General features: G+C 40.4%; 1 protein-coding gene across 5 annotated transcripts in view; it reads right to left on the bottom strand.

Annotated features, from left to right (window-relative positions):
• tpp2 (tripeptidyl peptidase 2) overlaps nucleotides 1-13,409 on the bottom strand; it is a 147,366-nt gene that overhangs the window by 99,419 nt on the left and 34,538 nt on the right. For all 5 annotated transcript variants that reach the window (XR_013498869.1, XM_078221718.1, XM_078221719.1 and 2 more), the window contains 3 exons: nucleotides 12,281-12,357; nucleotides 8,352-8,479; nucleotides 1,846-1,945 (listed from right to left, as the gene is read on the bottom strand). Coding sequence is in view for 4 of the 5 variants with exons in the window: in XM_078221718.1 (XP_078077844.1) it covers nucleotides 1,846-1,945; nucleotides 8,352-8,479; nucleotides 12,281-12,357 (305 nt within the window). In the remaining variant the exon portion in view is untranslated. The remainder of the gene's footprint in view (nucleotides 1-1,845; nucleotides 1,946-8,351; nucleotides 8,480-12,280; nucleotides 12,358-13,409) is intronic.

Below are 13,409 nucleotides of genomic sequence, written 5' to 3'. Positions count from 1 at the left end.
AAAATGGAACAAACATTATGGACCATTCATTGGAAGCTACTCAAAAGCAATAGATTTGGCTCCTTCATTTGGAGAGGAGCTTTGCCGTGTCCAACATGTCAAGGTCAGTTGTGCCGAAGAACCAGGATCCCACCACATGATGGAATGCAACAACATTGTGAACTCAAATTTTGCCTACCCATGTGACAATATATGAATAAATGGTAATACTGACTACTGGTACCAGCATGAACAGAATCAACTGAATTCATCCCTTCAGAAGACATTTCTTCCCTGAGTAAAGAAACTATAAATATTTTATCACATATTAAGAATGCCTTTCTTTGACTGAACACCAATGGTTTTCAAATATAAATAGGTGCAATGTCTTTCGAAGAACTTGTATCCTCCAATTATACCATTCAAAATCAAATCCTATGGTCTCTGGATTGTCAGGATGATTTTGTCAGGACCCTGCAGAGGTTCTGACAAGGGGACCTTTGTGGGAAATATCCAGGAAGTTTAAACTTACAATGGGTAATTTTCCTACTCCCCAGGACACTGCACCCACCCCACCCCCCCCCCGCCCCCCCCCCCCCCCCCCCCCCACACCCCCCCAAATGATTAGCCAACTTCCCCTTCTGACTACTTCTCGCAACACTCGACCAACTGACCCTCCTAACTGGACCTGACTAACTCTTCTGACCACCTGGCTATCCTTGACTAGAACTGTCTGTACCCTGGCCTCCTTACTAATTCTAGGCCCAACTTGAATACCACTGACCACCACTGAACCAACTATCCCACCCAAACAGACCCGATAGCCTTCCTGTCCACCTGTCTATCCCTCCTGACCAGACTCTCCACACCTAATCATCTACCTTACCCACTTACCCGCTCATTCTTTCATTCACCCATTTACCCAACATTCAAACTAGACATTTAAACTTAAAAGGGGGCATGCCCTTTCTTTCCCTGACTCTAATCCGCTTCAGAGGAATTCCTTGAGATCACCAGGCCCTTCAAGCCTGCCCTGCTATCCAATACAATCATGGCTGATCTATGTCAGCCTCTACTCCTTTTCTGTGCCATTTCCCCATAGCCCTCTATTCCTTGATCTATCAAATATTTATCCACCTCCACTTTAAATATCTCTAATGATTCAGCCTCCACCCACCTTTGAGGCAGAGAATTCCAAAGATTCACCACCTCAGTTTTAAATGACAGACCCTTTATCTTGTAGCTATGTCCCCTTGTTCGAGACTCTCCCACAAGTCAAAACATTTCACCATCTATACTGTCAAGCCCCCTCAGGATCTTGTATGTTTGGATATGGTCACTCCTCTAAACTTGAAGGAATACAGACCCAGACTATATAGTCTCTCTTGATAGGACCAACTTTCTCATCCCATGAATTAGCCTGGTGAATCTCTTTTGGACTGCCTCCAATGTTACTATATTATTTTTTAGGTAATGCGACCAAAACTGTATGCAGAATTCTGGGTGAGGCCTCACCAACACCTTGTACAATTGCAACAAAACCTCCCTATCTTTAACCTCCAACCCCCTATGCAATGAAGGCCAGAATGCTGAGGGATACTGCATTTTGGGTCAGAAGAAATACGCAGCAGCATCAAGTCAGGGGAATTTATGAGTGATCCACACGTCATTACCGCTGCTTGGAAAATGTGGCCAAAAAATTAATGACTTAATTCAAATTGAACAAAGGGATTTTGTAAAAATAGGTTAACACATTCATTAATAAGAACAGTGCTCCTTATTTTTATAACGTAGTCGTTACTGCTGCCCTATTCGCAATAAGTTTCCCGAACAGCCTAAGAGTTGACCAACACAGCTGTTGCTTACCATGGTCCTCTTGAAGACCAGGTGTATTGATTGGCAGGCAGTTTCTCTCGCAAGGAGTATTCAGCAATCATCATGTCAGGTGAGACATATGCACCAACACCTGTAGATAAACTCATTGATTTTAAAAATTATATAATGCAATCAGAGCCTGCTAGAAATACTTCGGTCATAAATTGTTAAGTTTGTGAGAAATTAATTGCTCAGGTCTAATTTATTTGCACAAGTTGGCAGTATTTATTAAATAATATTATATTGCTTCTAGATTACTAGCAATCCGTCAATGTAAGTTTGCCTTGATATTACAAAAGAAAATAGTAATGTAGTAAAATAGACCAATCTACCAACACCAATATTACAGGTCAGACGTGCAAAAACATTGAATCCACGGATGGGATTTTATGGCCTTGCTCAACTTGAGACCGGAAAATCCTGCCCGAGGTCAAGGGATCTTCCCACTGTCAGCCCCTCGCCGACTCTGATTCCCGTGCCGGGCGAGGCGATAGAAATCCGACGCATATGTGCCATTGCAATTTAATATTATGGGATCCTCTGGAAGAATCTGAGTTGTTACTGGATGGAGTATAATTCCACTACCATATTAAACGTTTTGGATCTCTGCCACGTTTTAAATTTACCAGAATAGATTTTAAACTCTGCCTACATTCTTCAAATGAGCAAATTTTAACGTAGCTCCCCACCGTGTGCAGAAGAATTTCAATTTCATCAAGTTAACAAAACTGAAGTGCCCCCTGGAATAAGTATTATAATCTTTGACAGATTAGTGCATTCTTAATAATCTGGTTTAAGGAATGATTTAAATTTCTATAACTGCAAAAAATTTAGGCTACATTTGAAAATGACAGGCAAAGTGAAGAACGTTTCTAAACCTGCTGACTTTGAAAACCTAAGTTGTGAGGGTACGTCGCTTGTATCCAATATTCAAAAATGGAACAAACGTTATGGATCATTCATTGGAAGCTACTCAAAAGCAATATATTTGGCCCCTTCATTTGGGGAGGAGCTTTGTCATGTAGACCAATTTACCAACAGCAATATTACAGGTCAGACATGCGAAAAAAAATTATTCTCTCAGATCGCGTCATCCAAAGTTTGCATTCTGGGCCTCTAGAATGAAGTGATGCATGGCATGGAGGGCTCCAGAGAAATGCTGTAGATAGAACATTTAAAATAGAAAATCCATGGAGATACTTTAGATTAACAACATTGGTTTGTCCTTTGAAAAAAATTGGATAGTTCAGATTAGACAACGTGACAACAGACTAGACAAGTCTGCCAGTCAAACAAGAATATATAATGGACAAGCCCCAAGTTATGCAATCCCACATTGTCCAATAACGTATTTTGCATAATCATTGCCAGTTACGCAACCAGATAATAGTCACCTAGACATTTTTAAATGACCATGCTTCGTCTTGGGACAAACGCTTCAGACCCAATTAAATAAACAATAATCACCTACACAATATCAACAAGAAAGCTTTATATTGAATGTAATGATTATACACAAAAGGCTTAAAGTTCAGTCAAAAGGGACTAGAAGATAGAAAAGTTCACACATAAATTAAAATAGCAGCCCATTGAACTAGTTATGAAGATTTAAACAGGGATTAAGCAAATTATAGCAGATAACATAGGGCTGACCAGCACATGATCAAAGTAAAATATTATAGAGCCGTGAAGAAGGCCTATAGTGTGTTAGTGTTTATTAACAGGGGGTTTGAGTTTAAGAGCCGTGGGGTTATGCTGCAACTGTACAGGACCTTGGTGAGACCACATTTGGAATATTGTGTGCAGTTCTGGTCACCTCACTATAAGAAGGATGTGGAAGCATTGGAGAGAGTGCAGAGGAGATTTACCAGGATGCTGCCTGGTTTGGAAGGTTGGTCTTATGAGGAAAGGTTGAGGGAGCTAGGGCTTTTCTCTTTAGAGCGGAGGAGGATGAGAGACGACTTAATAGAGGTTTATAAGATGATGAGGGGGATAGATAGAGTGGACGTTCAAAGACTATTTCCTCGGGTGGATGTAGCTGTTACTAGGGGGCATAACTATAAGGTTCACGGTGGGAGATATAGGAGGGATGTCGGAGGTAGGTTCTTTACTCAGAGAGTGGTTGGGACGTGGAATGGATTGCCTGCTGTGATAGTGGAGTCGGACATTTTAGGAACTTTCAAGCGGTTATTGGATAGGCACATGGAGCACACCAGAATGATAGGGAGTGGGATAGCTTGATCTTGGTTTCGGACAAAGCTCGGCACAACATCGAGGGCCAAAGGGCCTGTACTGTGCTGTTCTATTGTGCCACAGAATGGTTGGGCATTAAGTCACTCTTAATACTCTCTACATTAACTTGGTTGGGATAATCTCACTCAAGAAAATGCTGAAACACATCCAAGTGAACAGGGATCACAAATATGAGATCATCTGTCTAATTGCTCAGTGATTTGCATTCAATAAGGGGAAAGAAAGTATCTATGTTATTAATTTTTGCTAAGCATCATTAGGAGTGATGGTGTAGGTACCAGACGGTTGAATTTAGCAATTACTACATCTGGAGAACATTCATATGGTTGCAAAGCTGGTAATCAAAATTGAATTTCAAATAATTTAAGCAGAAACTAATTTCAGCCACAGATCGATGATACTTAACAAGAAGATTAGATCATACATAAACTATTAATTGCCAGTTCAATTCTTAACTCAGAAAAAAAATTATATACAGAGGACAATTTGAAATTCTAAGACAGAATTCTAATTAGGAACTAAGAGTGCCTGTAATTTTCTGCCGATTGAATGGAAAATGGCAGGCTGATGAGCACACAAGCAGGAAGCTCCAAGTGCAGTAGAATTATTCCACAAATTTGTGAGTAGCAAAAATGAATCTTTACCAAAGTGGTATCTGGATGAAGTGTTAATTGTACATCACATAAGGTATGAATCAAAGCAATATTCTTCTTGTGTTGAAATACCAACAAAAATAGATTTGGAGTTTAATCAATTTATATTCATCAATTTAATCTTTAACAATAGCTGAAATTGGTCCTCAGTGGTCTTTGGCCATATTAGGAATTATTTGGCTAAGAGGCATTACTGGATGGTTTTACAATAAGAGATTTTTAATAAAAGCAAAAATTAAATAACAATCTCATTATCCAATTGGTATTTTCATAAAGTTAAGAGAACTGTTGTTTAAAGATGCATTTTGGTAAACCAGCTAGAAATGTAAAAATATTTAGCAAGAGTTCTACAGGTATTAAAAAAGGAAAAGGGTAAGTAAAGTGAGTGTTGGTCCTCTAGAGAGTGACAACGGGGAGTTAATAGTAGATAATAAAGAAATGGTGGATGAAGTGGACAAATATGCTTCCCTTCTGTTTTCACCACAGAGTACACAGAAAACATTCCAGTAATAGCTATAAATCAGGAGGTGGAAGGGAGCAACTTGGGAAATTACAATCACTAGGGAATCGGTATTGAGCAAGCTGATACAGCAGCGAGCTGACAAGTCTACAGGTCCAGATGGGCTTCATTCTAGGGTTCTAAAAGAGTTGACTAATGAGGTAAAGTTTGCTAGATTCTAGCTCCATCAGATTGGAAAGTAGCAAATATAACCTCTTTAATCAAGAAGGCAGGGAGGCAGTGAACAGAAAACTATAAGCCAGTTGTCTTGATTTGTGTCATGGAAAAGGTCTTTTAATCAATCATTTAAGGAAGTTATAGCTGGGCACTTAGAAAACCTCAAGATAACCAGGAAGAGTCCATGTGGTTTTGTGAAAGGGAAATCATGTTTAACCAATTTACTAGAGTTCTTTGAAGGTATAACATGCACTGCGGATAAAGGGGAGTCTATAGATGTATGTACTTGGATTTCCAGACAGCATTTGATAAGGTGCCACCTCAGAGGTTATTTTGGAAAAAAGTTCATGGATAGAAGATTGGCTGGCTGACAGAAAACAGAGAGTAAACATAAATGGGTGTTTCTCTGATATGCAGGATGTGTCTCAAAGGGGTCTGTGCTGGGGCCTCAGCTTTTTACAATTTGTACATGACTTAGAGGAGGGGAGTGAAGAAATGGTAGCTAGATTTGCAGATGATACAAACATAAACAGGAAAACATATTGTGAAGAGGAGGCTGCAGAGATATAGATAGGTTAAGCGAGTGGGCAAAAATCGAGCAGGTGAAGCACAAGATAAAGTTGCTTACTTTGGCAGAAAGAATAAAAAAGCAAATTATCAATTAAATCAAGAATGGCTGCAGAATCCCTATGTGCAGAAGAATCTATGTGTCCTTGTATAAGAATCACAAAATGTTAGTATGGAGGTAGAGCAAATAATAAAGAAAGCTATTCTTTATTATGAGAGGAATTGAACATAAAAGTAGCGATGTTATGCTTCGATTATACAGGGCATTGTTGAGGACACATCTTGAATATTGGGCGCAACTTTGGTCTCCTTATTTAAGTAAGGAGGCGGTTCAGACATTTATTAAATTGATACCTGGAATAAGTGGGTTGCCTTTCGAGGGAAGGTTGGACAGACAGGGCTTGTTCCACTGGAGTTTCAAAGAGTGAGCAGTAACTGATTGAAGCATATAAGCTTCTGAATGGTCCTGACAAGGTAGACATGGAAAGGATGTTTCCTCATGCAGTTGAGTCCAGAACTATTGCAACTGTTAATAAATAGGAGTTCCCCTTTTAGAACAGAGATGATGAGAATTTTTTTCTCTCACATAGGGTTGGACGACTTTGGAACACTCTGTCCCAAAGGTGGAGGAGCTGGGTTTGTTGAATAATTTTAAGGTAGAGCTAAATAGATTCTTGTTAGGCAAGGAAATCAAAGGTACTAACATGGATTGACGATTGGCTGTCAGACAGAAGGCAGAGAGTTGGGATAAAAGGTTCTTTCTCAGAATGACAACCGGTGACAAGTGGTGTCCCGCAGGGTTCAGTGTTGGGGCCACAGCTGTTCTCTTTATATATTAACGATCTAGATGACGGGACTGGGGGCATTCTGGCCAAGTTTGCCGATGATACAAAGATAGGTGGAGGGGCAGGTAGTATTGAGGAGGTGGGGAGGCTGCAGAAAGATTTAGACAGTTTAGGAGAGTGGTCCAAGAAGTGGCTGATGAAATTCAACGTGGGCAAGTGCGAGGTCTTGCACTTTGGAAAAAAGAATAGAGGCATGGACTATTTTCTAAACGGTGACAAAATTCATAATGCTAAAGTGCAAAGGGACTTGGGAGTCCTTGTCCAGGATTCTCTAAAGGTAAACTTGCAGGTTGAGTCCGTAATTAAGAAAGCAAATGTAATGATGTCATTTATCTCAAGAGGCTTGGAATACAAAAGCAGGGATGTACTTCTTAGGCTTTATAAAGCACTGGTTAGGCCCCATTTGGAGTACTGTGAGCAATTTTGGGCCCCACACCTCAGGAAGGACATACTGGCACTGGAGCGGGTCCAGCGGAGATTCACACGGATGATCCCAGGAATGGTAGGCCTGACATACGATGAACGTCTGAGGATCGTGGGATTATATTCATTGGAGTTTAGGAAGTTGAGGGGAGATCTAATAGAAACTTACAAGATAATGAACGGCTTAGATAGGATGGACGTAGGGAAGTTGTTTCCATTAGCAGGGGAGACTAGGACGCGGGGGCACAGCCTTAGAATAAAAGGGAGTCACTTTAGAACAGAGATGAGGAGAAATTTCTTCAGCCAGAGAGTGGTGGGTCTGTGGAATTCATTGCCAGAGGGCTGTGGAGGCCGAGACGTTGAGCGTCTTCAAGACAGAAATTGATAAATTCTTGATTTCTCGAGGAATTAAGGGCTATGGGGAGAGAGCGGGTAAATGGAGTTGAAATCAACCATGATTGAATGGTGGAGTGGACTCGATGGGCCGAATGGCCTTACTTCCGCTCCTATGTCTTATGGTTATCAGAGGTAGCTGAGAATATAGAATTTGAAACACAAAATGGTTCAGTCATGACCTTGTTAGATGGTGGAGCAAGCTCAAAGGGCCAGATGACCTACTTCTGCTCCTTATTTGTTTGTTTGTATGTAGTTAGTTGTAGTGATGTATAAATTGGAAAGGATTAGGTCTGACCCCCTGATCAGTGCTGAGTGAGCTGATTTTAGCAGGTATGGCTATAGCAGCAATACAGTTCCTCTCAATGCCTCCTGGTTGGGATGCCGAAAGTTGACTACAACACCCCATCCCTCATCAGATGATCTGCCTACCCTTGCTGCAAGTGTGGACAACAGAGGGAAGCAGAATAATGCTTGACTGTGATGATCACTGCCGTTAAATTGCTTGTAGGCAGTTACTGTCTAGGTTCATAGCAATTGAGTGAGGTACAATAAACACTTGGTAACTGCTGTGGAACCTCAGCAACAGTGAGTATCTTTGAGAAAGGGAGAAAATTAGTGGAAGGGATTTGAAAACAAAAACCTGTGGATATAGTCAGAGAGGAGTTAAATAAGATCAGTTCCTACCAATGACACTAGAAGTAGTTCCACCTGGACACCCAACAGTGGAAAGGCAAGGTCCATTATTGCCTGCACTTGACACATAGATTATATTGTGTTTCAATACTGCTTCGTTAATTACTACACAAATGCATCTGAAAAATAGAAAATTTATTAAAACAAAGATCAGGAGATTATGCCAAACTCTGCAACATAATTTACATGTTTAAAACATAATACTCAATTCTAATCATCCAGTTAACCAGTGGGACTCTCTGAGTTCAATTATACTGGCCCATAGCTTGCTGGTCCCCCAGTGCCGCATTTTCTATTTTGATTTCAGATTTTTAGTATCCACAATATTTTGCTTTTATATCAATAAAATCACTTGCAGCTGTTTTAAATGGAAATACAATTCTGTTCAATATGTTGACATCACCAAACTTAAGTAAGCTGTACGAGACTGAAAGTCCTTGTGACCTGTTTAATTTGTTTGGATTCATCATTATCTTCATCCTCTTCCACAGAATTCTCTTCATCATACATCATTTCAAAGTCCCTACCTTTTTGCTTTGGGCTGTTCACCGCCTAATGATACTTCAAGTCATGCCTAAATACTTATTAACATTCCTTGGGCATCCCTGATATTCATTTGGTCATTGTTCTTGTTCCAACTGTGTCTCCTGCTGTAAACAGAACTATTTCATAATCAGATAGTTATGTAGGAGGGTCATATGGACTCGAAATTTCAATTCTGTTTCTCTCTCGAATTATGCTGTCAGGCCTGCTGAGTTTATCCAGCAATTTCCATTTTTATTTCAGATAATTATTGAGTCTTTATTCTTCATGCCACAACAGGATGTTTCACTTGTTTCATGAAGGAAATGACTGCTACCCCAGACTATTTTCAAGCTAACAGATATCTGATCCAGAATCTCCTTCGCCGAGAACGGAATACCAGTTAGAATCCATGTGAGACACCTTAGCACAATCTAGTAGCTGAAAATGCTAGTATCAATCCAGGAATCTCCAAATTGAACATCAAACTTTTGTACAATCCATTAAAATCCATGATATGTTCTGCCATGGAATGACCTCCAAAATCTACCAAATTATATGCATCATTTTCCTGTATGTTTCACCCAGGAACCTTGATAAGAGGTCCAAACCTTCATCACTATTCATCTATCTCGCAAGATACTTTATCTGATTTAACTTCTTGTATGAAGGGCCACAGCTTGTTTTTGTTTTGACAAAAGAGGAATCCAGGTCAATATACCAATTTAATTTTTTCATTTGTCACATGATTCAGATTGGAGAGCATCAGAAACTAATCATACCCTAATAATTTAAACTTGCTTCCTGTCATTTTCCATAATGTCCCCTAGAATTTTAGATTTGTATCAAATGTTCCTTGGTTTCCATTCTTCATCTTTAGTTACCCAAACCCTGCTATCATGTTCTACTTCAGAAAGCCAGACAGTGAAGGATCAAACTGGGGCCTAATTTTTAACACACATCATTAGCCTTTATTTACAGAGAAGTATAGAGCAAATGAGCTGCAAATAACCCTGAAACCTTAAGTGGGAATGCCAGAGAAACAAAGATGAGTGGAGATTCTCCGCAATCATAACACTGATGCTTGCAAATCGTAAATCAGAAGAAAAAATAAAAGACAGTAGGTAGCCTCTGTCAAGGTTAATCAGTATAGCTGTTTCTGTAGGATATGAACGAAACACCTGAGACAATATAACCAGAAACTTTGAAACTGGTATTAGTAACAGAAAATGCTGGAAGTCCTCAGCAGATTTGGCAGTAACGGAGGTCCAACTAGTCCCAACCACCACCATCCTCCTTCAATTAGCTGAACTTGTTGTCTCATTGAACAATTTCTCCTTTAATCCCTCTCACCTCCTCTAAATAAAAGGTGTTGCTAAAGTTATTTGCATAGGTACTAGCTACCCCTGTCTTTTTGTCAGATACACCAAACATGTTTTGTTCTGATCCTATTTAGATACCTCCCTGAACTCTTTTTCAAGTCGAGATGACTATTGGTGCTATTTCCTGCTCTCACCTGGAACTGGAAAATGTTTACTTCAAATTTCTATCCTTCTCTCATCTTCACATGGTCTATCTCTGACTCGCCCCTTCTATTGTTGGACTTCTCAGGCTCCATATCTGGAGTAAGAAGTTTCACAACACCAGGTTAAAGTCCAACAGGTTTATTTGGTAGCAAAAGCCACTAGCTTTCGGAGCGCTTGCTGCTCCTTCGTCAGGTGAGTCCATATCTGGAGACAGGTTATCCATTACTATTAATTATAGGCCCACTGATTCCCACAACTGTGTTGGCTACATTTCCTCACACTGCTTTCTGGAAGGACTGCAACCCATTCTACCAGTTTCTCCACTTCCCTCACATCTTTTCATATGATGTAATCTTCTACAACAGCGCTTTGATATGTCTTCCTTTTTCCTCGAAAGAGGATTCCTTCCAACATGTTTGTCACAGCCCTCAAACGTGTCCAAATTATTTTCTGCACTTCTGCTCTCCTCAGCATCCAAGGCCTCAACACTCCTTCCAGGTGAAGCAGCAGTTCACGTGTGCTTCTGTCAATGTAGCATACTCTATGTGTTGCTCACAATGAGGTGACTTCTACACTGGGGAGACCAAATGCAGATTCGGTGATCGTTTTGTGGATCACCTCTCTGCTCTGTTGGCAGGTATTGACCCCACACTTCCACTGCCTCGTCATTTTAATTCTCCACCACATCTCTGTCTTCAGCTTGTTGCAATGTTCCAGTGAAGCTCATTGCAAATTCAAAGAACAGCACCACATCTTTCAATTAAGCACTTTACAAACTTCTAGAATCAACACTGACTTCAATAATTTCAGATCATAAACTCTGCCAGGCCCCCATTTTGTTTCTGTTTTTAGTTCTCATGTGAAGGTCTTAATCTTGTTTTTCATATTTTTGATTCAGAGACAGCTTTTCATCATTCTGTTATTCACACCCACTCTGGACAAATATTTTGTTGCTTTACTACAACCATTACCATTCGCTTTGCCTTTTGTATCATAAAATCTTTTGTCATTCAATCTCTCCCACGCTGTACCCCACCAGAGATCTTTCCTTTTATCCTTCCTTTCCATTTCCCCTCTTTCACTTGCTCAAAACTGATAACATTTCTATCTTTCTTTAGTTCTGAAGAAAAGTCCTTGACCTGAAACAGAAACTCTTGTTTCTCCCTGGCAGTATTTTCTGTTCTAACTTCAGCTTTCCAGCATCTGCAGTATTTTGCTTTTGACTGTGTAGACGGGAGTGGCACGGTAGCACAGTGGTTAGCACTGCTATTTCACAGCGCCAGGGACCCAGATTCGATTCCCGGCTTGGGTCACTGTCTGTGTGGAGTTTGCAGGTTCTCCCCATGTCTGCATGGGTTTCCACCAGGTGCTCCGGTTTCCTCCCACATTCTAAAAGACATGCTTGTTACGTGCATTGGCCCGAACAGGCACCGGACTGTGGCGGCTAGGGGAATTTCACAGTAACTTCATTGCAGTGTTAATGTAGGCCTTACTTGTGACTAATAAATAAACTTAATAGTAGATGTTAATGCTAGTGGTCAGCACTGTTGGGACAATATGAGTGAATGCTCATTTTAAGCAACAGGGATACATTAGAATAATCTTGTAACATCTATACTGGAATTTTCCTGTCCCACCTGCCACGGGAATCATAGCAGGGGGACCATGCAAAGGTCCACTGACCTCGGGTGGGATCTTCTGGTTTTGGGGCGAGTATGGCCAAAAAATTCTGCCCATAGTGTCCTACTGTCACTGATAGAAACAAAACAATGCCATGGTTCGCACTAATAGCAATTTATTTCTCTTTCCAGTGACAACTCAAATCTGTCAAATTTGATTCCACAGTAAGAAGCACTGATCAATTATACTCACCCTGCATTGGGCCAATGTGTAGCCTCACCATAGCTGTAGTTTATAAGATCACATTTATATTTTATTGCTTCAATCATCTGTTGACAGAATAGGAATAAGTCTTAAATATATTCCCGGTTTAAATATTTTTGCAAAAGACAATCAGGCATTGTGAAAAATCTCAGAACCTGATTCAAAAGCTTTTACAGTTTTCAAACGATTTATAAAATGAGAATGAGCAGATATTTTTACCGCATCTTTGAAATGTATTGTGAACTGTGAATATCATGAACAAATATTAATTTAATTGCAAATAATTTCTAAAGCTTTTTTTTATATTCTTCACTTTAAATAACAATGACATTTATTCTGATACATTGTTAAGACCCAGAGCATAATCCAGGCTGTATTCCAGCAGAGCACTGAGGAAATACAAGGTCCTGTACAGTTGCAGCATAACCCCACGGCTCTTAAACTCCAACCCCCTGTTAATAAAAGCTAACACACTATAGGCCTTCTTCACAGCTCTATCCACTTGAGTGGCAACCTTTAGAGATCTGTGGATATGGACCCCAAGATCTCTCTGTTCCTCCACAGTCTTCAGAACCCTACCTTTGACCCTGTAATCCACATTGAAATTAGTCCTACCAAAATGAATCACCTCACATTTATCAGGGTTAAACTCCATTTGCCATTTTTCAGCCCAGCTTTGCATCCTATCTATGTCTCTTTGCAGCCTACAACACCCCTCCACCTCATCCACTACTCCACCAATCTTGGTGTCATCAGCAAATTTACTGATCCACCCTTCAGCCCCCTCCTCTAAGTCATTAATAAAAATCACAAAGAGCAGAGGACCAAGCACTGATCCCTGTGGCACTCCGCTAGCAACCTGCCTCCAAACCGAAAATTTTCCATCCACCACCACCCTGTCTTCGATCAGATAGCCAGTTACCTAGCCAATCGGCCAACTTTCCCTCTATCCCACACCTCCTCACTTTCATCATAAGCCGACCATGGGGGACCTTATCAAACGCCTTACTAAAATCCATGTATATGACATCAACTGCCCTACCTTCATCAACACACTTAGTTACCTCCTCAAAAAATTCAGTCAAATTTGTGAGGCACGACTTGCCCTTCACGAATC

Source organism: Mustelus asterias, chromosome 10, assembly GCF_964213995.1.
Source record: "Mustelus asterias chromosome 10, sMusAst1.hap1.1, whole genome shotgun sequence".
In the NCBI taxonomy this organism is placed as follows: domain Eukaryota; kingdom Metazoa; phylum Chordata; class Chondrichthyes; order Carcharhiniformes; family Triakidae; genus Mustelus; species Mustelus asterias.
This window is presented reverse-complemented; position numbering and strand designations above follow the sequence as displayed.